Here is a 26,952-nt window from a genome sequence, read left to right as displayed (position 1 = left end):
AGTTGTGAAGCAGTGCCACCATGTGGCTGGTATAAGGAAAAGCACACTGTAAATGTCTGATATTTTTCATGCAGTGAGACAGCAAAAAATATATTATCCAAACTGTAGAGGATTCAGATTGATCAAAAATGTTTATTCCATGGTGAAAACATTTCCGTCTCAAGCTCGCTCACGCACACACACACAGACACACACACACACACACACACACACACACACACACACACACTTTTCTTTTTACAAAATTCCATAGTATAATGCAGGTGAAGAGACAAAAAACAAAACAAAAATCATAAAAGTGAAATACGCACGTGTGATTGGCTTTTGCAGTTCATTCAGAAATAAAAAGGGAGCACGAATAGAAAGTCTTTGCCCATTAAGAAAAATCAAAAGAACTGATGTTTCTTAAAATGATCATCCTAAGGCAATCATATGAGAGCAGCAGATTTCATGTCTCTCTGCGGAGGACTGATACGAGGGAACGTCCACGCGCTCCAGATTCAACACCGATTGTCCAAGCTGCGTTAGAAAGGCATCAGCGGCTGTAATCGTAGTCGTAGTAGTAAGACGTTTGTGGACAGGGGGTTTTTTTTGGACCAGATTTTCCTTAGCATTCCTCCTTGATGTAGATCTGTTCGTCTGTGTCGGACTCCAGGTGCTCCAGTCGGTCCGTCTGTCCGTTCATGATCTCGTCCGGGGTTTTCATGAACCTGGTGAACACGACAGACCAAGAAACAAAGGTTATTATCATTTATTTAGAGTCCTGTGTTGATTGATTTTTGTTTTATAAATTAAGAAAAGATCTTCCAAAAAAATCTTAAAGCTGATTGAAGTGAATGTACCTGAAGAGAAGTCTTTGTCCAGGCTCTTTCCTGATGATGTTCAGTTTGTAGTAGTGTCTCAGTGCTCGCGACATCTTCTCGTACGTCATATTTGTCCTGTTCTGTTATAGGTAAAAGGGCACAGTATTATTATTATTATTATTATTATTATTATTATTAATAACAATACTGTCATACTGTCTCCCCCATTTCTCTCCTGACTCCCCAACCAGTCGCGGCAGATGTTTCATCACCACAACTGAGTCCGGTTCTGTTAGAGATTTCTTCCTGTGTAAATGGAGTTTTTTTTCTCCACGGTTGCAAAATGTTTGCTCATTGTGGGAACTGTTTGGTTTCTCTGTAATATTGTCAGGTGTCGACCTCACTGTGTAAAGTGCCTTGACACAATGTATGTTGTGATCTGGTTCTCTACAAATAGAATATAATTAAATTGCAGCTTTATAGCCTTGTCTCTGCGAACATTAAACTGCACTTAAGCACTTTCTTGTGAAGCACTTTGGTGCGGCTCAGCCGTCTGTAAATGCGCTATAGAAATAAAATTGACTTGACTTGACTTGACTTGACCTGCTTTAACTGATGTTTTGGCCACTTGGGGGCTACACACACACAACACAAAACACAACACACGCTGCTGCTCGGTACTGGGCAGATTACATACTGTGGGTTAGTTCATGTTAGTTTGCTGAAAAGGCCCCGAGGTGCATCACAGTTTGCGGGGCCTTAAAACCAAAACAATGAGCTGAAAGTGGCCAGAAAGCTCAGTTGAGCTTAATAGAGCCTCCTGCAGACAGATCAAAACCAACAGTGACTGAACACCTGGTAGTTCAGGGAGTGAGTGTGTGTGTGTTTACCTTGTGGTTGCCCCAGAGCCTGGCCAGACCGTTGGGGTCCATGATGCGGAAGACTTTGCTCTCTGGATCCTCCCAGCGGATGTAGTTCTCGTACCTGCTGTCTGACAGGAGCTGGTAGACGTAGTCCCACAGCAGCCTGCAGTCTGAGGGGACACGACAGGGTTTGGATGAGACTTCTGTCCTTCAAAGCTGCGAGGGTGTGTGCTGCTTTTTTTGTCAGCGACAACCGAGAGACAAGATAGGCAACATTCTGCTGCTCACAGAGCGAATAAAGAAACAGACACGTCACCTCATGCAGCTTTAACCTTCAACCTCGTCGGACCTAAATCTTACCTGCTATCCGTCCTATAGGCATCTGCTGCTCCTCTGGAGGAGACACTGGCATGATGACATGGTTCCTGTAGAGTGCCTCCTCCTGCTGCAGCAGGTGCTGCTGCTGCTGCTGTGCCAGGGGTATGGGATGGTGGTGGCCATGGAGTTTACTCTCACGCCCGTTCTCATGCGTCGCCTGGGACAGGGTACTGCCGCGGCTGTGCCTGAAGTCCATGCCGGCAGCCCCACCACTCCTGTTCGGGCTGAGGAGCAGAGGGTTCATTATGGTGCTGGGCATGAGCTGGATGATGCGAGGAGGGCCCGCCTCCTGGCCCCCGGGGCTGCCCGGGCACTGGGGCTCGCGGGGGGTCGTGCAGCGCCCATTGGGCGCTGCCGGGGACACCGACAAAGGGTACATTTCCTCCAGATGGTGGTTGCTGTCGGGCAGCTGGGAGAAGGCCTGGAGGGCGTCATCGTTGGCGGCGCGAGGGTGGTTTGGCTCCAGGGGGGATCGACGCGGGGCGGGCTGGTGAGGGGAGCGGGAGCGGTGCCGCAGCTCGATGGTGGGCGGATGCTGGGGGAGTGGTTCTGTACCACGTGGCCCTCGTCGTACCGTTTCTGAGGATACAAAAGACACAATGCACCATTAATGTCTACAGCTAAGTTACTCAATTTTATATTGAGATAGAGCAGATCTCGTTTTTAAAGTAACATTTGTCAAACATCAGACATTTTAAGTTTCATCTCGGCTCTGAGAAACTGAATTCTGGCCTCTAATAGACTCGGTTGATTGATGAAATCAGAGAGTGATAGAAGGAATAGATAGGCAGATGAGGCAGAGGAATGGAATATGAAATATGAAAGAGTTTTTGGCTTCATAGTTTGGGTGTATACCAGTTCCTGTGTTTGCCAAACAGGTGTGCCAACAGTAAACACACATTGGCTATCAAGATGAGACTTGGCAGCCACTGAGCAGAAAATCACAAGTTGTATGAGGCCTGGTTCTACTTTCAACTGTCCAAAGCCTCAGATCAAGTTGTCCTGGCGACACGGTGCACTTGCTTCACACAGAAGAGACCACTAGGTGTCACTGACGTCCCACAGCTCGGCTGAGCTTGTTTGATAACATTGTTTTGATGAGGGTTGGTTTTAAGTTCTCCGGTTTGTATGGGAAAGTTGTTAAAATTTTTGCTTGGATTCCTTATTTCTAAAGCAACCCAAAATAATACCGGAGAACCACATCATGTCTGCTGCCGTGAGCCGCCACAGCAGCAGGTTGCGGTGTCCTGTGCTGCAGCTTGTTTAAATAAAGCAGCGTTTCCTGGTGGAACAGGTTGTACAATGCAACAGTCAAAGTCTGCACAGTTACTGTTCCATCCCGCCTCATTGGTGCTGTGTCACATTTCCTCGAGTCGGAGCCAAAAAAACGCTGTCCATCACTTTTTTACTTCCTTGATGACAACAAACACGGGGCAGCGAGACGTGACCAGGTCTGTGCTCATGGAGAAAAGACAGGCTGCCTCCTTGCACTTATTATCTTCCATACAATCCATACATAAACAATGATGAAGTCATCTTCAATTATCTACCTATCAAATCGACATTGAAATTAATGACAAATATTTTATTATAAAAAATTTGAAAAATCATTTCATATCATATCAAAAGATCCTTTTTTGATATCCACCATTTCACAGTTGGTTGACCTCTTTTGAGGAAAATCTTTTTTTTTCTATCTACCATTAACACAAGGTTTCTATTAAGTGGTTAAAAAATTAACCAGCTACAATCGGCATGGACATTTGTAGGAAACATTGACGTGATCAGTATATTTGATGTGAATCGCACCTCAACTGTTGCCTGCGCCACTGAGCTACAATGTTTTACGAAGCAGGACAATTTGTCATTTGGTGCATGTGTTGTTTTTTTTTCAATTTCATACTCCAAAGTGACATCATTAAAGCGATGGCTACACAATTAAAAAAGACGATGTGCTATCATAGGCTGCCTTTAGACGGCACATATTTAAAAGAGTCTAGACAACATTGCCATAGTGGTCTAGACATCTCTTTTTTTTCATCATCATTGCACTTACTGTACTTTCCAAAGGCAGCTGAAAAATGACTCATTCATCGTGAACCACACCTCAGGTGTCACTGAGGTGTGGTTCACAGCTTGACAACATTTGACGCATTGTTCACATCTTACTTAACCATCTTATTTAACTGCTAGTTAGCTCAGTGGTGTGATGGTAGCTGCTTAGCTAAGAAATGTTATTAATATAATCAGTTTCTAGTTTGATACATTGCTGATTGACATTGAAAAAATGAATACATAGTTTGACATTGTATGTATAGGTAAAGTTACATGTAAATATTTATCTAAGTATGTACTGTATGTTTATTTATTTATGAGCCAAAGCCTTGTCTTAATTTCATATTTATATTTCTACATCGTTGCCGTGGCAGCGGGACACTGCTGAACAGTCAGCCGTGTCCTTTTTAAATCATTCTTGTGTGGAATTTAAATTATTTTGAGCAAAACTATGAAGGCAGCTTCTATTGATCATTGATTTTTATGCTGGTTATTTTTGAAGTTTTATGAAACAGTAAACATCAACTTGCATTAGTTCCCTGGATGATTTTCCACAACACAATTGATCAAGTGAAGGGCCTAACAAAGTTGTGTCTGAGAGGGACACATTATTGGTCTGACCTTCGAGCTTCAGGTGCTGCACAGCGCTCTCAGGCAGCGAGTGGAAGGAGTTCCCAGGGAAGTAGGCAGAGGGGTAAAACACATGGGGCTTCCTCTGCTTCAGGATGTGCTGAAGCAGCTCATACAGGACGTCCCCTGCAGGGAAGCAAAGGTCAGAGGTTAACACGCGCCTCCTGGTAGCATTTTACGCCTGCATAAAAAAAGGGAAATTAGTGTTGAAGTCAACCCCAGAAAATCAGGTTCCCCCTTCTTCTTCTCTTTGCTTTCCAGGCAGCAGGGCTCTTGAGCAATAATGGAAGAGTCACTGAGGAGGAGGCCAGTCACCACATCATAGATACTCAGGATAGGGCGGAATGGAAAATCGGGCTGGTTACTTGATAATACATTTACTAGATATTCAACCCTGACGCCCCAGTGATTCTAGATGTTGCCAAAAGTGTAAAGGTTTCCCTCTTGCTGGGCTGTAGCCAGTGAGCAGTTTGTTTACATTGAACTCAGAGAAATTTGCAATTTTAGCCTTTGTTTTTATTGCATGTACGTCTTGTCGATGGATGGACAAGTTTCCCATGGGAGACACATGGACACAAGTTTAAAAAAAATAAATCAGAAGAAAAATCAGGAATTGGAGGCTGTTGAGCAGAAAACAGGAACTATCTGTTGTAAATGGGCGGTAGCGCTGTATGACCCTGGTGTCCTCCAATAATACCTCTTTCACACCAAAATGACCGTGTAGACCGGGGTTTTTTAAACACGGGTCGACCCGCGTTTAATCGGCAATTGGCCACTTTCACACTGCGAGCAGACCAGGGTCTGATGGTCGTGTAGTGACAGTTGGCGGCCATAGATGGCGGTAGAGAGCGGCGCGCGCCATTCAACAAAGAAGAAGAACAGTGTAATAAACAACAGAAAGCACGGTAGCCAGTGAGCCGATGGTCAACGTTACCTTATATCTTGTACTTGTCACTGTCACTCTTTCAAGATTACAACTCAGCGAGTTACGAGCCGAGCCTGGCCCTTTAAGCAGGGGGACATATGGGTATTGAAGTGTTGTGTGTATGAGAGAAGAAGAAGGTTGGCGCTGCACACTGTTTGTGTGCGTAGCTGCAGCCACAAGGAGAATGGGCTCCGGACATCATCCTTGTCACCGACAGTTTATGGCCACTGTGTAATGAGAGACCGCCTGATGAGGCCGTGTATGTCCGCCGAAGGGTTGAAATAAAGTGCCCCGTTGTAAAACTCATCGATGATCTGGATTGTGTTAGTTACGAGCCAAAAGCTAGGCTAACCGAGGTAGCTACATGCAAGGTCTCATAATACAGTTCTGAGGCTGCGAGCTCGAGAGGTAACAGCGGTTACCGACGGAGGAGTCGAGCCTTCATTGCCTCCGTCATCGCGCAAATTAGCGCGTTCACCCGGGTGTGACTTTCACATCATTGCCGATCGGAGGTGAAGCCGATTATTACGCGGGTCTATTGCAGAGTCATTTGACCCGGGGCTGAATGCCGAATAAACGTTTTCACATTGCAGAAAACGCCGGGTGTTAGCGGGTTTAAACGTTTTTTTTGGCCAGTGTGAAAGGGCCTATAGTGGTTATACAGCAGTGGTGACAGTGGGCACAAAACCTGAGCAGGAAGTTCACTGAAGAGAGATTAACAGCTGTTTGTTTAGCCTCCACACCGACGACCCCCGTAAACCATTTGCACAGTTAACAAATCACCACAGGTAGATGGAGATGCAGATGTGATTTCAGCGAAAACTGCCGTCACACTTAATCTCACCCTTTCTTAACGGCTAACCATTACAAGGAAATGAATCTCAGAGGAAACTATGGCGAACGTGTGCACACAAACAAACACACATGCCCCTCTCACTTCTCACTTTCTGGCCCTGTGGCGTTGAGTTGCAGCGCGGGGAAAATTCCAGCTTCCTGCTGCGTGAAGTTTCGCTTTTGATTTTCGATTTAAAAAAATGCTCCTTTGGACTTTCAGACACATTTTGTCGAACATCGAAAAAACAGTGTTTATCGTTCAGAATGACAATAACTAGGAAATGTAAAAGTGTCATGTTAGCCTGCAGCCATAACCCATACGTGAAACGCCCTCAGCTTTAAAGCCACCTATTGCAGATTTTCAAGTCCAAACACGCAGCTGTGATATAGTGTGTGTCGCAGTTAATTGGAAGTGAGGTTATGACAGAAATACCAGCAAAAATGGTCTATTCTCTCACAGTTCTACTATAATGGAAAATATGGCGCACAGCAGGGGCTGATGGGAAGTTCACTCTTACAATTGCCCAAATGAGGAAACAGACGCATCATGAGACGAAAAAAGTTTGCCCTCTTCCGTAAAAATGACATTTTCACTGATGTTACTATCAACAAATGGCCAAAGCAACCGCTGATGTTGAACTGTAATCAGTCACTGTCGGCTTCATCACTTGCTAGCACATGATACAGTTTCAAGGAAAAATGTTATCTAAAAATCTTAAGACAGCTAATACATAAAAGAAACATTTCATAACAAAATCAAACCATCGTCACATACAAAGCAACTCATAAAACCGACACAGACGAGTCACATTTTTCAGATTAGATTTTTCTTTTTTTCCTGGAACTCAATTTCCAAGAACTCAACAATTTCTTCACAGGATATGAACATTTTTGCATATATTCGAAAAGGAAACATCCGGATAAGAGCTGGACAACAGCTGTCAGCTGGGCCATGTCTCTCTCTTCAGGCTTCTCCAGTTTTGAACCTAACACAGAAGGAAACACTGCTCCGGCTGTACAGTGCGACTTTGACTTACTTTTACACACTTTCTGTACAAATCTATAGAGGACTAACACTGTCTTGTTTATTAATGGTGAGGATCAATAAATATAAAATTTCTACACCACATAATATATTTATTTACTTCTGTGTCTGCATGTTAATGAGGTAACAGACACTAACCTTAACTGTAAGGCATGTCGGGGCAAAAGCTAAAGACCACTCTGTAAGCTAACTTTAGCATGGGTCAACTACACCACGATCAAGGCAAAGGTTGTTAAAAAAAAAACTGAAATGATCATGGACCAATATGACTGTACACTTAGGCTTGTACAATACATAATTACCTTACCTTACCATATTTAGAAAAAAAAATAAAAATGTAAGAATCATTCTTTATGTCTTGGTATTGGGTCGTATTTCTTCAGCATTTGTTTGTATTCATGTTAAAACCCTCCCACATTTCTGAACCTTACATGACCTTAGCTGTACAGTATATTTCACAACGCTGACCACTCATTACATCCCACTCTTCTGACTATCTCCCACGCAGCTCTGACTTCACCCGTGTAAAACATTTCCAGGACGCTGCTACGCCAACAGTCGCACACAATCTGACATGTAATCCTGTTTCATTTTTTAAATAGAAATCCAAACTCTGCAAAGGAAAAAAAAAAGGTTGAATTTTTTCCCCCTCTAATTTCATCAGCCTAGCTGGTGGTGTTGCCAGGGCGACAGTTGAGGTTAGTTTAGTACTTCCTGATCAACTGTCTCCTACTTCCTCCCTCCAGCTGCCTCGCTGTAACAGCTGCCTCTCTCTCCATGTCGCCTGACATCGCCATCCCTCCTCTGCTCCAGCTGACTTCATTGTTTTTTAAAAGGTGCCCTTTTGCTGTAAGCACTAATCCTAAAGCCGCACCAACACATACCTTCATGTACAACCAAATGTTAATTTAGGCAGGGTTACAGCTGTTGAAAGGTCACTGCGTTTGCCCCAATCTCAGATTGTTGTCTATTAATCGTGTTTCTTATCTGAGAAAAAACCCAACTATCCCATTTTAGGTCCCATCAGTCATTTTGCGACAGCAGGTGTCACTTTATTTACTTAGAGAAGCAGCTTCTCTGTACAGTTGTGGCACTTTTTTCCATGACTTTCCTGCACCCAGTCAGTGTTTCCATGATCTAAATCTGTTCTTCCTTCCTACTTGGTAAATCCTGTTTTCCAGTCTGGGTCCTGCTCCAGTTGTACCAGAAAAAAACAAACATTTAATCCAATCAATGAATGTGACTCATTTGCAAAGCTTTTCACCAATGTCTCCAGTTTTCCCTGCCTCGTATATACCTCTAGATAGAAAGATAGAAAGAAGAGGGGTACCAGAGTGGGGGGATCGGTAGCGGAAGTCTTCCTTGGTGAGCAGCAGCAGTGCTTTGCCGTTCATCTGAAAAGAGCCACTGGTGATTGGCCGCAGGGCAAACTCCTTTTCGGCCCATCGCAGCCACTGGGCCACGTCCTCCCTGCTCCAAAAGACTGGCTGCAAGCCTGGAGGTGGAAAGGCAGAGGATGGAAGAAGTTCAAACCAGGATTTAGTGAAGAAAAAGCAAAATGGAGGTGGAGGGGGAGAGATGGAATACAAGAAAGATTAGTCAGATCAGTGAAGGGAAAAAAAACAGTAGGGCAGGGGGTTGGGGGCGAGGAAGGAAGAAAGAAGGAAAGGCAGGAAGGGGAGGGAAGGGGGAGAGAGAGGAAGGAAGGAGGCAGAGGCAGTAAAAAGGATATTGAGGAAGTGGAGATAAAAGCCAAAAGGAGGGAGTAATTATGGGAACGGGAGCGGAGATAAAGAAAAAAGAGATGAAGGAGGAGGAAGGGATAGGAGGTGAGAGTTAGAAAGGGAGAGGAGGTGAGAATAAAAGATTAGAAGATGATAGGTTGAGGGGAAGAATACAGAATGAATTACAAGGATAAAAAAGGAGGGACAGGGGGAGGGGGGGTATGAGGAAGACAGTCAGACTGTTATTTCATTTGATCTGTTCTGCTGTTTGCTCTCTGAACAGACAGGCACATTAGAGGACAGCCACTTTATAAGTTTGTGTATAAATGGCCGAGGACACATGGAGGAAAAAGAGCAGAGGGTAACGGGAATGACAGTTGTCTAAAATGCTTCTCTCTCTGATGTGGTGGGAGCGGGGGAGTGAAACATCTGCATTAGTGACCAACAAGCATTTAGTGGCAACAGTGAGAGAACAAAGACTGTCACAACAATCTCAACTTAAATTCCAATTTACGTGGAATTTTGTTCGGAAGATTTTTGCAGCATTGGATCATTTTTCTCAGATGCAGTGGAGGCTGCAATAATCTTTATGGAGCTCCGCCTTAAAGTGATAGTTTCACTGTGCCTACATCAGCCAACAGGAAAAGCAAAAAAGACCCCAGGTCAAATTACATATCAAACATCATTTACATTTTGTTTTGGTAAATTATGATGTTGGAAGGCAACTGTCCTACCTAGAGACATACTGCTGCATGGCTAATCTGACTTTTCAATCAAGAGAACCCCCCCTTAATCCCCTGTATTAACCCCTCTAGCTGAATGCTAATGCTACTGCGCTAAGTCTATCTCTAAAATAGATAATGGTCTAAAGAAGAGTCAAACGGTGTTGACGGGACTGAAAACACCCGTTTTATATTCAATAAATATGTGGACGTGCATGAATTGCAGTTATTGTAAAGGTCACTGAATATATTTTGACCTCAGAAAATCCCTGGGAATGTCACAAACTGTCCCTGAAAAATACAAATCTGTTCAACCAAGTAGCCCACTCTTTGGCCAATTTAGCTAAATTACAATTAGTTAATTGAGTAGCTAATCTAAATAGCTAAGCATGCGAATATTATAACTAGTTTGCGAGTGCTTTAAAGTATTAGCTCCCTCATCCTTTACCATTTGTCTCTGTTGTAGTGTTATGAGATGATCTATGGTTTTCTTGGTTGGTTTCAACCTCTGTGATTATTTGTGAAACGTTCTCCAACTCTGATATTCCTGACATAACAGGATACAGTTTTAGATTTACACATTAACATTTTATATCACCTTATTCATCTTGGTTAACACGATATCGCCACCTCATCATATCACGTTGCACTCGGTGTAACCCGCTGATTTACAGTATGACTCAGACTCACCCCCTCTCTTTTTCTGTCTCAGTCTCTTTTTCACACGCACAGACACATAAAAACAGACTTTCGGCAGCGTAGCGCAGCTATCAGAACATCCATGACACCCACATGGAGCATAACTACTCATTTCTTACATCTCACTTATCGGCCAGACTCAAACACTTCCTCTGGGAGTCGGACAGCTGTTATCTTTAGCCGCCAAAGTCACTGTCACACGAGTAATAGGAACCTTGTGCTCGCCCCCGTCAAACAAAGGAAGTTTTCACAGAGAGCAATCAATATAAAATGAAACCCTGTCTAGATTGTCAGTTTCTCATTCGTTCCCTTCCCAAAGTGTGCAGGAATGGGATAAAGGTGTTTCATAACCACAGGAACAAATTGTGGGCAGATAAGGAACTTTTTATTTATTATCTTGAGATTCTATTATAGGTAATATACTGCATACTGCTTAAATAAATGACTGTTTGAATTTAACTGGACCATTTAACAGGAATAGATCAGGGATGCAATGGAATATCAATATTCTTTATCAATACTGAATCAATCTGCCATCTGCAGTGCCTGTGCCAGCTATACGTTTTTCTTCCGTGGCTGACTTGTGAAAGCAGCGAGGCCGCGGCGGGCAGCAGTGAAGCCTGGGTCAGGAGGTCATGGCTGCGGTATGCTCTCTCCAGGGCCGGAGAGCGGTTCTGATCTGCCAAAACCTCTCCGAGATCCGGTCTGCCGGCTTCCGCCATCTGCACGGAGCCCAGAGGAGGAAGCAACAAGGGGAGCAGAAGGCAGGAGGAGTTGGAGGCGGAGGCGGAGGCGGAGGAGAAGAAGGCGGAATGGGGCCCAAACAAACAAGTCCCACAACTCACTTTGGCAGGAAGCAATCCAGCGTGGGCTCCGTTTCAGCACAGGAAACTTCCTGCGGTAAGGTTAGAGGGTGACGCTGGGATGTTTATTAACAGACAGCCGCAAGACAGACAGGAGAAAGGGGAAGAGTGGAAAAGGAGAGGAAAAGAATGATGGGAGCAGCGGCGGATGGTGTGGCGAGTAGAGGCTGATGATAAAATAGCAGGAACAGGACAAAACTGTTGTGTAAAAAAAAAAGGAAGGAAAAGCAAACGGGAAGGGAAACAGATACTAAGTCAGTACTTAGATCAAGTTCACAGAGCAGGACATCATATTCAGTCCTGCATCCCTGCCCATAAGAAATAATTTTGACTGTTAATACCTAACACTGATCATTTCCGATTAAAAGTTGCACATTTCAGGAGCTTGTCTCATGCCCATGCGATCAAGACGGGAACTTGTAAACATTTGTTTGTTGCCTGGTGATACCGTTCCTTCAAAACATCCACACGCTTCCTTCAGCCGATAAATCTGACCTTTCTGGTTGTTTTCCGTCAGAGAATCTGTTACTGATTTGTTGCAGGTTACAGGAAGAAAATCAATTCCAGTCTTCATTGTCATTACACTCCTTTTGTTGGACGAATATCAGGTTCATATTGTGTGTGTGTGTGTGTTTTGGGAGTGTGTACTTACACTGAATAAAACCCTCAATCATGACAGCAGCAGGATCCCAACCCCTTTACCAAACCGTGGGCTTCTAATCCTCTCTGATGACACATAATTTTCACTCAGTGGTTTTTCAGGCCCCCGCTCATGCTCACACACACACACACACACACACACACACACACACACACACACACACACACACACACACACACACACACACACACACACACACACACACACACACACACACACACACACACACACACACACACACACACACACACACACACACAGCGCGCAAGTTGCCAAGGCAACTCATGAGTGCTTGGGATGAATGAGGGGAAGAGGAGGATGAGATCACTGGTATCTTGTTTCGTTGTTGCGGTACAGAAGTCTTCAACTTCCCCTCTCAGCCAGACGAGTTAATGAGGTCCGACCTGCATGTGAAGCTTTAAGGTCCCATCCAGAATCACAGCTTAGCACCACACAACTCACCAACAGTCGCACTGCGGCCCGCGCTGCTTATGTTTCTCTCCCGTGATTGAAAACTGTCATAGCTAGTGCCTGTTGGTAACTCAACTTACAATAAAAATGGCTTTACAATAGCAAACTGTAACCCACAACTATGGTCCATAGTTTTTATACGGGGCAATCATTGGGCTAACAGCTGTGTACAAGCCACAGACTGTATATAAAGATGGATGTAGACTTTGGGTCTGGAAAGTAAAGCCGATGCACAAGAGCCTAGAACCTGTATCCTGTAGTTTATCTCTGGTTTCAAGTCTTCTTCAATACAGCATGATGATCATTTTGTAAATGATTGTCTCATTTAGAGTAAAAAAGACAATGAAGCACTTTGCAATGTCTCAACATTGAGACATGCATGGCTACCGTGTGATTGACAGCTGGTATCGTCCAATGGGTGCAGGTAGCAGAGGTAGAGAAGTAGAGTAGATCTATCTATCTTTGCACTAATTTAGGGCTGGGTTAAGTTGCTTTGTTAGCATGTTGACTTAATCGCATGCAGTAAGCGATTTTACACTTCAGTTTGTAGACTTTCGGTCTGGAAAGTAAAGCCGATGCACAAGAGCCTAGAACCTGTATCCTGTAGTTTATCTCTGGTTTCAAGTCTTCTTCAATACAGCATGATGATCATTTTGTAAATGATTGTCTCATTTAGAGTAAAAAAGACAATGAAGCACTTTGCAATGTCTCAACATTGAGACATGCATGGCTACCTTGTGATTGACAGCTGGTATCGTCCAATGGGTGCAGGTAGCAGAGGTAGAGAAATAGAGTAGATCTATCTATCTTTGCACTAATTTAGGGCTGGGTTAAGTTGCTTTGTTGGCATGTTGACCTAATCGCATGCAGTAAGCGATTTTACACTTCAGTTTGTCGGGTCAGCTCTGGCTCTGTAAATTGAACCCCAAAAAATTGGTGAGAACCGCACCACACAACACTGCAAGTGCAGTTTGTAAACATCACTCCCCGACACCTTAAGAGACATGCTAGCGAAAGATGCTACAACTCGTGGGGTTTCAGCCTTGTGGTTAGCGCGTCAGGCTGCCTTACCCGAGGCTACGGGTTCCAGCTGCGACCAGTGCAGTCAAATCATCAAAATCAACAAAGAGAGAAACAAGTCAATAAGTCAATAAGCACATCAATCCTTTAAGTGAATGTATTGACTATGCTCTAAAGAACAATTCACTTTCTCATTGTTATTGTGCATTATAACAAGTAAGTTCACGTATATATTTCTAATCATTTCAAAACCGATTGAATTTGCTCACTTTTTCTAGTGCGTCATTCTTTTTCTGTTTCCTTTGTCTTTGTTTGCAAAACTGGAACAAAACTGCACACAGGCTTTATTTTGAGTCATACCGGGATCTGAAAGTCTCAGATATATTTCTACTGTCAGAATCTCCTGCCTTTGAACAGTCTGCTCACAGACACAAACTGATGAACACAGAAATCGCGGGGCTCACTCGACTATGTAACTAAAACTAAATAAACAAAAAGAAACATGGCTGCATCAATAGGGCCGGGACTTTGCCCTGCAAACTCAAAGCTCCTTTAGTCACTCGGTTCTTCCGTAAATGTTTGCCTTTTCTCTCAAAGCAGAAGTTGGTGGATATTGGTCTTGTTATCTCAATAGAGAAAAGGTTGTTGTTGTTTTTTTTTCTCCAGAAAGATGAGGAGGAGAGAGGAGGAAGGAGGAGGAGGAGGAAGGAGGAGGGCTGAGTATGACAGCAACACATTTCGTAAGTCAGTTCTCACACTATTCATCGCTCTGTGTCTCGCTGTACATTGATTCACTGTCAGGTGGGTGTAGCAGGGGAAAGTCCACACACACACACACACACACACACACACACACACACACACACACACACACACACACACACACACACACACACACACACACACACACACACACACACACACACACACACACACACACACACACACACACACACACACACACACACACACACACACACACCTTTACTTTTCAATCAAGAGAACCCCCCCTTCATATTCATCCTCTACTTCCTCTACCAGCATGCATGTGCCTGTCCCCATCCAGCAAAACTGGACTTCATCCAGTCAAAACAAACATGAAACAGATCATCAATCATACAGAACTTTTATGGCCGGGAAGTAGCACAACCTGTTTTTGATAGCTTGTTGTTGGGCGCAGGAGCAAGCCGCCGCCTGTAGGTTAGTTCCTGAATCCAGCGATAACTGCCACTTTTCCTTTTGTTCGGGGGCCAACCTTTTCTCTCTCCCTCTATCTTTTTTTTATTTATATGCAAAGCTTCAAAGACATTTGTTAACTATATCAAAAGGCCCCTGCTTTTTGAAACACACACGCATACCCTGAATACTTTTTTCTGTCCATGTGGTGAAAGTGAAGTCAGCATTTAATGTAGTGTGACACAGTGATCAAATCTAATTCTGAGGTCCAACACTTGTGGTTCACAATCCTTTTGTTTATTATTATAGTATTATAGTACGATTACTATTATTAATAATAATAATAATGCATAATAATAATAATAATAATAATAATAATAATAATAATAATAATAAATACTGTCTTCTTGCAAAACCTGTTTGAGGGGGATTACATTCTGTGTATGTGAAAACTTTCCAAATATTTCCCCAAATGAACCACCGTTCTCTGATTTACTGTATTTTAATTATTTCTATTTTTTAATAATTGTTGAAACTGAAATCTTGTTTTGGAGTACTTTCTCTGTTTTTGTTCAACTGTGTTGAAACATATGTAAAACACTGTATTTCCCAGAATTCCCTGTCAGTCAAACGATATGTGCACAGCTGCATGACTTCTGTTGCTCTGAAAAAGTTTTGTTCAGAGTAAGAAAATTACTTGCTACGTGCATTACAATATCCCATGAGTTTTTGGTCTTTCCACACTTGATAAAATATAACATTAGGTACAGTATATTCAAAATTAGCACATGCACAAATACTTCCCACAATGCAGTGCCGCATGCAGGAAATCTACACGCGACTCAAAGCTGCATAAAATTTAAATAAATTGCCCAAAAATGTTGAGGCAGCTCTGGTAAGATGATGGGAAACAAAAAGATGTAGTAGAATGAAAATCTTGGGGGCGTCTCGCAAAGAAATATACCACAGAACTGCAGCGTCCCTGTTTTGCATAATCAGTTAGAACGGCTAGGGACAGTTGTTGCAATTCATCCCCCGTTTCTTGTTTCTAATCTCTCAAAATGCAACAAAAATACATAAATCTCTGGCAAAACAATTTTGCTTTGTAATTTTGAGTTTGCATTGCCAGTCCATAATTTCACATTGCTGAAAATGTATTGTATCATCTTCTGCTCCTATGAAACAGTCTTACTAGCAGTACTGTGTGTAAAGATCAGTTAAACTATTACATTGTATTTATAATTACAGTTATTTATCTAGAATGGAATTGGGACTTGATGCTGCGTTCCAAAATATCACCACCCCGACTTCCGGAGTCCGAGGTACAATGGAACGCAGCAAAAGATCCACGTTTTTGTCCAGTTTAATGAACATTGGTGTTGCATTATGGGAAGTATAGGATCCAGTGGGCTTGGATTTGGCCCATTCAGGCGACTAAAAGTCAGGATGTCACATCTCCTGGTGATGCGGTTTTGAGTATCTTATCTCTTGCATTTCCACTAACTTAATGAAATTCCAACACTAACTCTCCGGAGTGTCCCTTTAAAACACTGTTTGACTATTTGTGGGCCGGCTGTTCAGCCATGCTAGCTACTTAAGCCACGCCCCTAAACAAAGTCAATAAATATTCGGTATCTGCTGTAAATTTTTTAAATATAGATGTATCCGACACACTGACACGCCTTTTAAAAGATGGATTCAGAAATATTTTAACCTTTAATTACTGAAATATAATACACACAAACTTTCGCAACTAATCTGTGGAGGCTCCTTCCTCACAAACAATCTTTGGCCGAGGACAAACACCGGCTTTTGCAGAATGCGACAAACAGCAGATTCATTTTGGCCCGACATTAAGTTGCCAGCGACAGAAAGTTAGCTCCAGCTAAAACTGAGGGGCTGCTACCTGAATGTTTTGTGCACTGCTCTTTGCAAACGACTGCTGACTAATTGTCCCTAGACGTTAGAATGACTCGCCCGTGCACCCGAAGAATTCACACATTCACACTCTAACTTTCATTTTGCATATGCGATGACGTATGACTCCTCTGAAGAGGCCGACTGTCGTTACAGAGAGCAGCGCTGAAACACCAGGATCCGATTTGATCGGCTTTATTTCAGCCAACAGCCAATCCATTAAAATTTGATTGAACCCCTATACTGATCCTGAGGAACTACTCAGCACTTCTTCTTCTTGTTATTATTCTAACAATACCTGAGATATACAAGCAAAACACTTGGTCTGGTTGCAGGAAACAGCAACCAGACCAATTGGAAAATATTTCATGATCTGGATATTTATCCCAATTAATTGTGCTTTTGAGACTTTTCCTGCTAAAGTCTGGAATCCACACATCACATAATGAACACAAGTGTGTGTGTTCATTGTGACGTTTTGAGTGAAGCAAAGTGTGTAGTGTGTCGAGAACAGTTTCCCTTTCAGAGGAGAAAAGAGCAAGTTAACACACACACACACAGACACGGACACACACGGACACACACGGACACACACACACGGACACACACACACGGACACACACGGACACACGGACACACAACAACAAAAACATTTATTCAGGAAGCGCTGTCTGCCCACTCAGGAAATTCCTGAGGACAAGAGCTGCTTCCAGGGGCAGGAAATTTCCCCTCAAAAAGACCAGACACACACACACCACTGATTCCCCCACAGAGTAAAAATTGGTGATGTATCACAAAGAGAGAGACTAAAGGAAGCTGTTGGGGGGTTTGCAGTCATGTACGATAACACACACACACACACACACACACACACACACACACACACACACACACACACACACACACACACACACACACACACACACACACACACACACACACACACACACACACACACACTTAAGTCATACACTCATACACATACAGTTTACACCTACACTACCTCTGGCAAGATTTGTACAAAGACACAAGATTCACTCACACTCGTCCACCCACTCGAACAAGCATGCATAGTACAAACCCAGCTGTGAGCACACGCGTGCACACACACACTCACACACACTAAGGGAAACTAGTCAGTCTTCTTTCCATGGACATTGATTTTTTTTAATCATCCAATAAGATGATTCTACTCCTGCACCCCCTGTCCTTTTGTAATTCATTCATGTTTATTTTGAAATAATAGTGGAGCGCCTTGTGTTTTTGGACCTTCTCAATAATTCACTCCTTTCTCACTGACCAGCCCTCTGTTGCGTCGTCTTTTGAGCACGTGGGCACCGTGTCAAGCAATGACACCTGCACTGAGACGGAATCAAAAATACTTCCAGAAAATCCAGTATTTGTTAGCATCCGCATGGCTTTGCTGTGTGCTGGTGAAAATCTTTCCAGGACTTCTTCTACTTGACTGACAAACAAAACATCTCCTCCGCTAGCTGCTCATTCAAGCTGCACATTCGTCCACTCTCAAACCAACTCTGCTGGGTGGTTCATTTAAAGACTTGTTTAATGCAGATTTGTTTTCACATAAATATATTTCTTTCTTTTCTTTTTTTCCCTAATGTGTAATTCATGTGTTTAAGTGCAGCTCTTTCAATTTCTTGAGAATGCCATCTTAAGGATCCAAGTCATGCTGCCACCATGATGTTACCAGGCAACCAGGACAACTCCAGGAAGTCAGTAAAATAAACACGGTAGAGCATGATGGTTAGTTAGGTGTTGACAGGTAGGATTCATGACAGTAGGACAGAGATTGATGCTTCCCCATTTTATGTGCTGCCCTCACTACTGGATTCAGCAGCATGTTATGCAAATGAGGTGCTATACAAATTTAATTTAGTGGTGACTTTAACATCACTTTAGAATCGAAATGAAAATATAGTCTACTAGTACTTGTAATTAATAATAGCCTAGTGGTATATCAATAGTAATCAGGGCTGCATCTAACGATTATTTTCATTAGCGATTAATTAAATTAATAGTCTTTGATTTGAAACAAGTCATGAATTCCACCACTACTTAGCACTCTGCTGTTTTCATGTTTTATTTTAATATACCTTTATTTGCTTCTATTTTAGCATTGGCCTGTATATAAATATGTTCATGAAAATGTTCTTCGAATAAATCCCTGATCTTTCCTTTCAAATGGATAGAAGTCATTTCACTGTTGATTCGGTGCTTAACAGAACAACAGACAAGGAGCACATTGGACAGGCCAGTGTTAAAATCCTGCTAAAAATGCATAAGAGATAGGAGGAAGGGAAAAAGAAAGATAGCTTCTCATAACAAAAGTAAAAGCAAGTTCATGAAAAATATATTTGAGTGATATTAGAAGAGGAGACAATTTATTGCAAATGTCCTTTCATTAGACGAAGGTGTGCAGCATGTCTCCCTGAGATGTCTGGCTGAAAGGGTTAAAGTCGAGTATGGCAGCATTCTTCAGTGTGAGGAGCAGGCTGCAACTCTCCCGATCTAATCCACTTCCTCCCCAGGAAATGGAGAAGGCGGATTTCTGCCCACACTGCAATTTCCTCCCTCTTTCTCTCTGCCTTTCCCTCTCCCCCTCAGGACAAAACTCCCTCTGAGTGTAGGGGGTTAATGGACAGTTTGTGTTCCAGCACATGTGTGTTTAGATAGGCAGGAGGAGAAAGGACAGAGATGTGTTGGACTCTGTGAGCGGTGACAAATTCGCACCGCTGTCTGTCTGAGACAGGGGAGTGGATCCCGGCCTGTAGCAGACATAAACCAAACACTGCAAAGAGTAAGAGGAGGGGGGGTGGAAGACAGTTTTTGTTCTGCAGCTGTGTGAGAGTCGTGGCTTGCGTGAGGAGCGGTGTTTGAAATGTGATTAAAACAAAGTGGCACTTCCACGTGTCTACGGATGTGAACTGACCCGTCAGTTTACCCGACAGGAAACTCAACGCGGACCTGTTGAACGTTCTTCCTTTTTCTGCAACAATGCAAAAGGGGAAGTGGGCTGAGGGGGTTTCCTGTGCGTCTCATCCAGCCTCAGCCCCATCCAACACCCCACAAAAGCCCTGAACTTCACACTTGCCAGAAAGAAAGAAAAAAAATGGTTAAATATTGACGGACGCGTGGTCTAGGCATCTCAGCGTTACTCTTTGAACATCCTGTCTATCTCTTGGCGCAGCTCCAGCCCCACCTGCTCTATGATTGGTTAAGCGACAGCGAGCAGATGCAACCGAACCGAAGCTCCACCGAGCTGTGGATTGCTTCATTTTCATTTATATCATTAATCATATTTTAATTTAAGTGACTTATCTCCGGACTTCGGTTTGACACTATTACATGAGTCAAATTAATGTGCAGATCGCGTCAAGTTCCTTTAAGACAGACATGGTTTTTCTTGTGGGGAAAAGTTGAGCTGTCACATTGTTGTATTTCTACTGTGTATTTGGTTTGTTCTGATTCAAAGTAGACAATGAAGTGAGAAGCAGTGCTTCTAAACAAAAACCACATGACTTCCAATTAGTTTGTTCACCGGTCACACCAGAAAAAAGTCTGTTCCTAGCTAGGATATGACATGTTTGTCTGATTACCCCCCTTTCTGCTGTTTGGAGCAGTTTAAATTACATTTACTCATTCGACAGACACTTTTATCCAAAACAACTGGGAGACAACACTGAAGCTTCTTTTCAGCACAGAGAGCTTGGGGTAAATAAGAATAGCTAAGTCTGTTCAATAAAACAAAGTGTGCGAGATCAGGTAAAGACATACACGGAAATACGTGTGAATTGGGCAAACTACCTGGCTGCCAATCAAACACGCCTCTCCTTCTATATAGAGTTTTCTAACACATGAGCTTAAGGTCATACCAGAAAAGTGTATCGAGCTGAGCAACGGTGCATTTGGTTCAAAGTGACTTCTACTTTTCAATCGGAGAGGAAGAACACGATTCTTCTTCTTGTCTCAGTTGCTTCAGCAGACTGTACATCGATGAGGACCGGATCAATTAGATCAATAAGGAACATCAGACGGTGGAGACCATTAAGGCCAAATTTTGTTTCACTATCACTCAAAATTTGTGCTGTCGGCTCCATGTTATCTGTTCATGACTGCTGGTTTATTCCCGCACAGCAGGTCTGTCAGTTCCTGTCCAGTGGACCCGAGTACGGTTCAGGCTTCTGACCCTGGATCTGCTTCAACACCTCTCAGCTCAGAGGAACGGCTGCATGACTGGGCCAGCAGTCATGCAGCCGTAATGGGGTGAGCGTGAGCGTGTGTGTTGTCATGATCGGATGTGATGCATCGCCGCCACATTTTAATTTATTCAAGTTGGCTCTTCTCACTTTGATAACACTGTGTACAGCTTAGGTTCACTGTTCTAAACTCTCACATGTTGCCACCTGCAGGAGATCAGACTGTCATTTTCACAGTCGCCTGATTGATAGGTGATATATTTTTTGGGGCAGTGGGAGGGGGACCTTATAAAAAAAATCTTTCCCAGATTACCACTTCAGCCAAAAGAGAAACATTTACAGAGCAAGATACTAAAAACACAGACAAAAACAATCCATCCTGTTTAAATGACCGACTAATCAATGTCCGCAGCCCGTCACTGCTCCTCTGTGTGTGTGTGTGTGTGTGTGTGTGTGTGTGTGTGTGTGTGTGTGCGCATGTGACTCACGCAGGTGTGCAGGCAGTCTGGCAGTCTCGTCCTCCATTCGGCTGGCTGGCCTCGCGGCGGGAGCATGGACGGGGGAGGAAGTGGAGTTTGGCAGCGGGTTCACGGAAGGACTGAAAGAGCTCCTCTCCTGCTATGAATAGACACAGAGACACAAAGCATGGCTCACAAAGCTCTGTGACACACCGGCCCTGAACCCAAACAGCCCCGCACCGCCTCGCCTCACCTTGCCGTGCACCCACGGCATTGACCGGCCTTGGTCTCATCTCCACACACACATTGATGTTGTACACGTCTATAAACTGATACACTGGCTTGTCAAGCTGTGGGAAAAACGTTCTAGTGGCGCCAAACGCCACAGTCGCTGGAGCACATGTGCTGCTATGCAGTTCAGTGAAGCTCCTAACTGAGCAGCGCACTGTGACAAGAAGATGACCTCAGTATGTTCAACCCTTGGATGCACTGATTGGATGATGTATCACAAAGAGAGAGACTAAAGGAAGCTGTTGGGGGGTTTGCAGTCATGTACGATATCATGTACGATAACACACACACACACACACACACACACACACACACACACACACACACACACACACACACACACACACACACACACACACACACACACACACACACACACACACACACACACACACACACACACACAAACACACACACACACACTTAAGTCATACACTCATACACATACAGTTTACACCTACACTACCTCTGGCAAGATTTGCACAAAGACACAAGATTCACTCACACTCATCCACCCACTCGATCAAGCATGCATAGTACAAACCCAGCTGTGAGCACACGCGTGCATCTTGAAGACGTTACCCTCACTACTTCAATAGCTCAACCATTAACTGATCAATTTAGAAAGTGATCAGCAGACAAACAGATAGGTCGAGGGTAAATGACCCTTGTGGATTTTCTGAGCTGAAGTCAAAAGTGATAACGATTAAGTTTACCTCCATGGAAAACCTTAAAATTTCCAGTAACCATGATATTATAGAGTGTACATGAATGTCTGCATTTCAATAAGGAGCAAAAGAACTCACCCAGATGTGGACGCAATGATTACCAACTATAATACTTTATACAGTTCAGTTGTTGTTTTTTTCTGTTGCATCTTTAGAAATGTCCCTTAACCTCTATGACCCTCTGTGTTTTTGTACTCAAGAGATCGAGGTGAATCTGAACCTTCAACTGAAGCCTCTTCTTAAATCACATCACATCTCTTTGTTCAAGTCAATCCACACGATTGTGGAAATTTTCTTCATTTTGTATGATTTCAATATAAAATGTGTGGTTTTGGCAATTGGTCAGACATACGCAGCCACTTCAACATGTCACCTCGGGCTCTGGAGCGTTGTGATGGGCATTTTCCAAACTATGTGTAAACTAAATGATGAAGAGTAAAACCCTCAGCAGGTCAACTCGTGAGGCAGTCCTCTCCAGGACTCTCTGTGCTGTGCTGTTGTACGACACACTTATTGAATCTGGGTTAACGTATGAGGTTTTCCACTTTGCGGTCATTCTCTGTTGACTGGCTTCCTGCAAATGAGGAGAGAGCACAAAGCCACCTCCGTTTGTTGAGGAGGCGAAGCTCTGCCATTTTTGCCATTTCTCCCTCCTGCTTTTAGCCCGCTGTCACTTGGAGACCTGCGCACCAACTCTTATGCGCCAGGAATTTCCTGTGGAAGCCAAGCAATGATCCTTCAGTCTTCTATTTCCTCCTCTCAGAAGCGAAGGCTTCTCTCTCTCTCTCCCTCCCTCCCTCCCTCCCAGCTTCACGTCCACTTTCTAAAAACTCTGTTGTCCAGAGCAAGGAAGCAGTCTCCTCTCTTCCACCACCGCAGCCTTCGCACAGCTGGGGCCTGGGTCTGTTCAGTGGGCAAGCCACCGTTAGGGCAGGGCTTGAAATGAAGACAATGGCAAAAAAGTGAAAATTATTTGTGATGGATGACTGCAGCGTGAAGGTGAGGGAGGAGTCCGGTCTAGTGAATCGCTGGCCTTCCCTCAGCCTTCCTCTAATCATGCAGTGACATCAGACTCAGTAATGAGCAGACGTCTCTCGTGAGCAAAACAAAAACTCCATATTTCACTTTGAGTGAAGCAATCTTGGCCTCCCAAAAAGTAATTCTATAATGTTCCTATCGAGGCTCACAATTATAGGCCCACATCTGCAATTAACCTCTTAATTATTTCATCTCTTAATGTCAAAAACTCATATTTGAAAAAAATAAATGCCCATCAAAAGTTCAGAGGTCTCATGTTGACATCTTCAAATGTCTAGTTTTGCCCGAGCAACAGTCCAAAATATATTTTGTTCTGAAAGAAAAGAAAAAAACGAAAAGCACCACAAAAGTCGCAAATCCTCAGAGGTGAGAAGCACGAACCAGCAAATATTCACCATTTTTAATTGATCAAATACCTGGAACCGTTTATCCACCATGCAGACAATGAATCACCACATTTTCAAATTGTGTGCAGATCATTTTCTGTTTAACTTTTTTCCTATCCTCCATTACTGATTAATTAATGACTGAGCGTTTGGATCGCAACACGCCAAACATAATGGCACGTGCCCATCGTGAGCACAGATTGTTTACACCGCCTGAACTGCAGCCACGACCCAGTGTCTGAGGTGATGCCTTCGGGTGGGAGCTGAAACTATTCGCTCTGCCTCCAGTTTTCCTTTTTTCTCTGTTTGATATTATTACCTCTGTCTGTTTTTTTAACCACTGTCTGTTTGTTTGTTAGTTAGTGAACAGATTTCCACCAAACTTGGTGTAGTAATGGGGAGAAACCCAATACGCCCTGAAGCGAACTAAGGGGGGATCCAAATTGATAATTTTTTTTTTTTTAACTTTCTTTAACTATGCTTGATGACAAATACATAATTCAGGTCATCAGACCACTTCCTTTTTCCTCTTTTATTGTCTAATGTAAGAACTCGACCATCATGCGTGGGACTGTTCGGCCTCGGCGTGAGCTCCAGTCTAGTTGTAAACTGAATCTCTTTGGTTGAGATAAATGGAGCAGTAAGAAGACGTAACACCCCCTTGATGGAGGTGAAGATGTAACAAAGGGCTCGAGGGGAGTGATTTGTTGTTCAGTGGCAGTAATTATCAGTTACAGCTTCATAAACGTTCTGTTTACAATGACATATAAGATGAACAGCAAATCATTGGGCAAATGATCCATTAAATAAAATAGTAGCTGATTAATATTCAGTCAGTTTAGCAGAATAAGGGGTTTTGGCATGAATGTCCACGTCTGTCTAGATACTGTGCACTTATTTTTATGTTGGGACTCAAAGGGCCTGAATGTCTGAAAGAACACCAAACTGGCAAAAATATTAACGTGCCACCAAAGAATACGTTTACATTAACAATGAATCCAATGGCTGTTTAACGTGAAAACTGTGATAAACCCACAGCAAATCGTCTCCACTGTGCAGTTGCCCTTAAAGCTCTAAGGAACATTTTAGCGTCTTTCAGTCGATTGTTTTGAATTTACAACTTTTGGGGGGGGGTCAACTCACCTGAGCTGTGAAATAGACTATGTCATGGTTAGCTGTAAATCAGTGAAATGGTCAGTGGCAATATTTCCAATACGTGATGTAATCCGCGTGAGTTTGGAATGGCTCCAGCTCCCTGTCGCTTGGTGGTGACGGCACGACAACGCTTTGAGGAAAAACGGCTTTTCGCGTTTCGGCGGGCGAAACGCGGACGGCCACGACCTGCTCCCCTCAGCGGAGGGCGAACCGGGAACGCAGAGCAAGTGAGCAACAGATGACCGGCCAAAACAAAGTGAGTGCGGGGAGCTCGCAGAGAGGCAGCGCTGCCGCCGCGCCGCCTCTCGCACCACTTGAGGGGGCGAAAACACGGCGAGGGAACATCGAACACACACAAACACACGCCGCGAGCCATTCAAAGCAAACAAGAATAAGAGGAAAGACAATAATGATGAGGGGGAGAGGAGGAGACGACGGTGTTACCTTGGTCGCAGCGGAGGAGGATTCGGACATTATCTCCCGTCAACTTCTCTCCTTCTCCTTCCACTTCCCCGTCGCGTGTCTCTTCTTTATCTCCGGTGGAAACCCGCACAGCGGCGGTGCGGTGCGGTGCGGCTGCTAGGCTCGTCACTGTGGGACAAGTTGTTTTGTCTTTCTTGTCATGTAGCCCGCTTTGTCTCCCCTTTTTCTTTTATCTCCCCCCCCCCCCTCCTTTCTGTTATCTCGCTATCTGCTGGCAGGGTCCATAGCGCGGCTGGTCGGCGGCGAGAAAACTTCTTTTGTGTGCGAGTGTTTTCCTTCAGTGTTTTTCGGCGGCGCGCTAGTTAATAATCCCTTCCTGGAAGAGGGACACACGCTCTCTCTCTGTCTCTCTCTATCTCTCTCTCTCTCTGTCTCGCTCTCTCCCTCTATCTCTCTCTCTCTCTCTCTCTCTCTCTGTCTCTCTCTGTCTCGCTCTCTCCCTCTATCTCTCTCTCTCTCTCTGTCTATCTGTCTCTCTCTCTCTCTCTCTCTCTCTCTCTCTCTCTCTCTCTCTCTCTCTCTCTCTCTCCCTCCCTCCCTCATTGATCTGGATGTGTGTAAAACGGCGAAGTGACGTGAATTCCCAGCATTGAGCCTTGCCCCCTTTTAAAGGGAAACCCGAAGCAGGAAATCGCAGCAGGTCGCGCTGCACACACACTGACACACACCTACGCACGGACGCACACGCATAGATACACACAAACAGCAGCCCGACAGATTCACTTGTCAGACTGGTGCAAATCCAAACCATACAAGTGGAACTTACTTGAATGAGATATGAAGAAATATCAGACTTGAGTAAACAGGGACTCCACGAAATTAATTATTTCTTAATTAATACGTTTTATTTAAAAAACAACAACAATGCAATATAAAACCTACATTTCAAAAGGCACGTTTTATTAGTTGTTGTAAATAGGACATACCATTTATAAAGACTTAATTAGTTCATAACACATTTTATTTATAGTTTGTTCCCTAGCTAAAAAAATAAGAAAAAAGAAATGATAAATCCTGCTTTGATTAGACTTGCTCTGTATTTGGTCCTTTGCACAAAGTTATCTCCATTGAAACTTCCTCACTGGCAAGTTTCCTTTAAAGCTACAGTGTTGTATGTGGCGGCATCTGGTGATGAAGTTGCTAGCAATGGTAGCCGAAAGAGACCAAACTACTTTTTTGTGTTCTACAACTACGTCGAGTGTTGCATTGTTCTCTATTTCTTGTGGCGATTCTCTCCAACCTTTTTTTAAAATAAAAAATAAGTATGATCCTCCATTTCGCAAACTCTGGCTTAGACCAACACATACAGGCGCTGAAAATTAAAAATGTGTATGTCGGAGTGTTGTGTCCATTTTGAGCGACCGTATTCAACATGACGGATCAAACATGGCAGCATACACAGAAGTCGGG

At 43.6% G+C, this 26,952-nt stretch overlaps 1 protein-coding gene across 3 annotated transcripts; it reads right to left on the bottom strand.

Annotated features, from left to right (window-relative positions):
• Positions 1-112: 112 nt before the first annotated feature.
• Positions 113-25,928, bottom strand: etv6 (ETS variant transcription factor 6). Of its 3 annotated transcripts, none has more exons than XM_035611189.2 (8): positions 25,504-25,925; positions 21,492-21,621; positions 8,864-9,028; positions 4,721-4,855; positions 2,027-2,623; positions 1,694-1,836; positions 843-943; positions 113-710 (listed from the first exon to the last, which is right to left on the bottom strand). In XM_035611189.2, the coding sequence occupies exons 1-8, from the start codon at positions 25,531-25,533 to the stop codon at positions 608-610; spliced, it is 1,404 nt and encodes a 467-aa protein (XP_035467082.1). In that variant the 5' UTR covers positions 25,534-25,925; the 3' UTR covers positions 113-607. The 3 variants fall into 3 exon arrangements, with proteins under 3 accessions (XP_035467082.1, XP_035467092.1, XP_035467099.1); XM_035611199.2 differs by having other exon boundaries at positions 21,492-21,618; XM_035611206.2 differs by lacking the exon at positions 8,864-9,028 and having other exon boundaries at positions 25,504-25,928.
• Between the last annotated feature and the right edge of the window lie 1,024 nt (positions 25,929-26,952).

Source organism: Scophthalmus maximus, chromosome 12, assembly GCF_022379125.1.
Source record: "Scophthalmus maximus strain ysfricsl-2021 chromosome 12, ASM2237912v1, whole genome shotgun sequence".
Classification (NCBI taxonomy): Eukaryota; Metazoa; Chordata; class Actinopteri; order Pleuronectiformes; family Scophthalmidae; genus Scophthalmus; species Scophthalmus maximus.
Note: the sequence above shows the minus strand (reverse complement) of the source record. Positions and strands in the feature narration are given on the sequence as shown.

Excerpts from the sequence above, each read along its gene's own strand:
- etv6 (XM_035611189.2), bottom strand. The coding sequence starts at position 25,533 with ATGTCCGAATCCTCCTCCGCTGCGACCAAG. Across the intron at positions 4,856-8,863 it reads CTACCGATCCCCCCACTCTG|GGGACGTCCTGTATGAGCTG; the intron begins GTACCCCTCTTC and ends GCTTCCCTGCAG. Across the intron at positions 944-1,693 it reads GGCTCTGGGGCAACCACAAG|AACAGGACAAATATGACGTA; the intron begins GTAAACACACAC and ends TACCTATAACAG.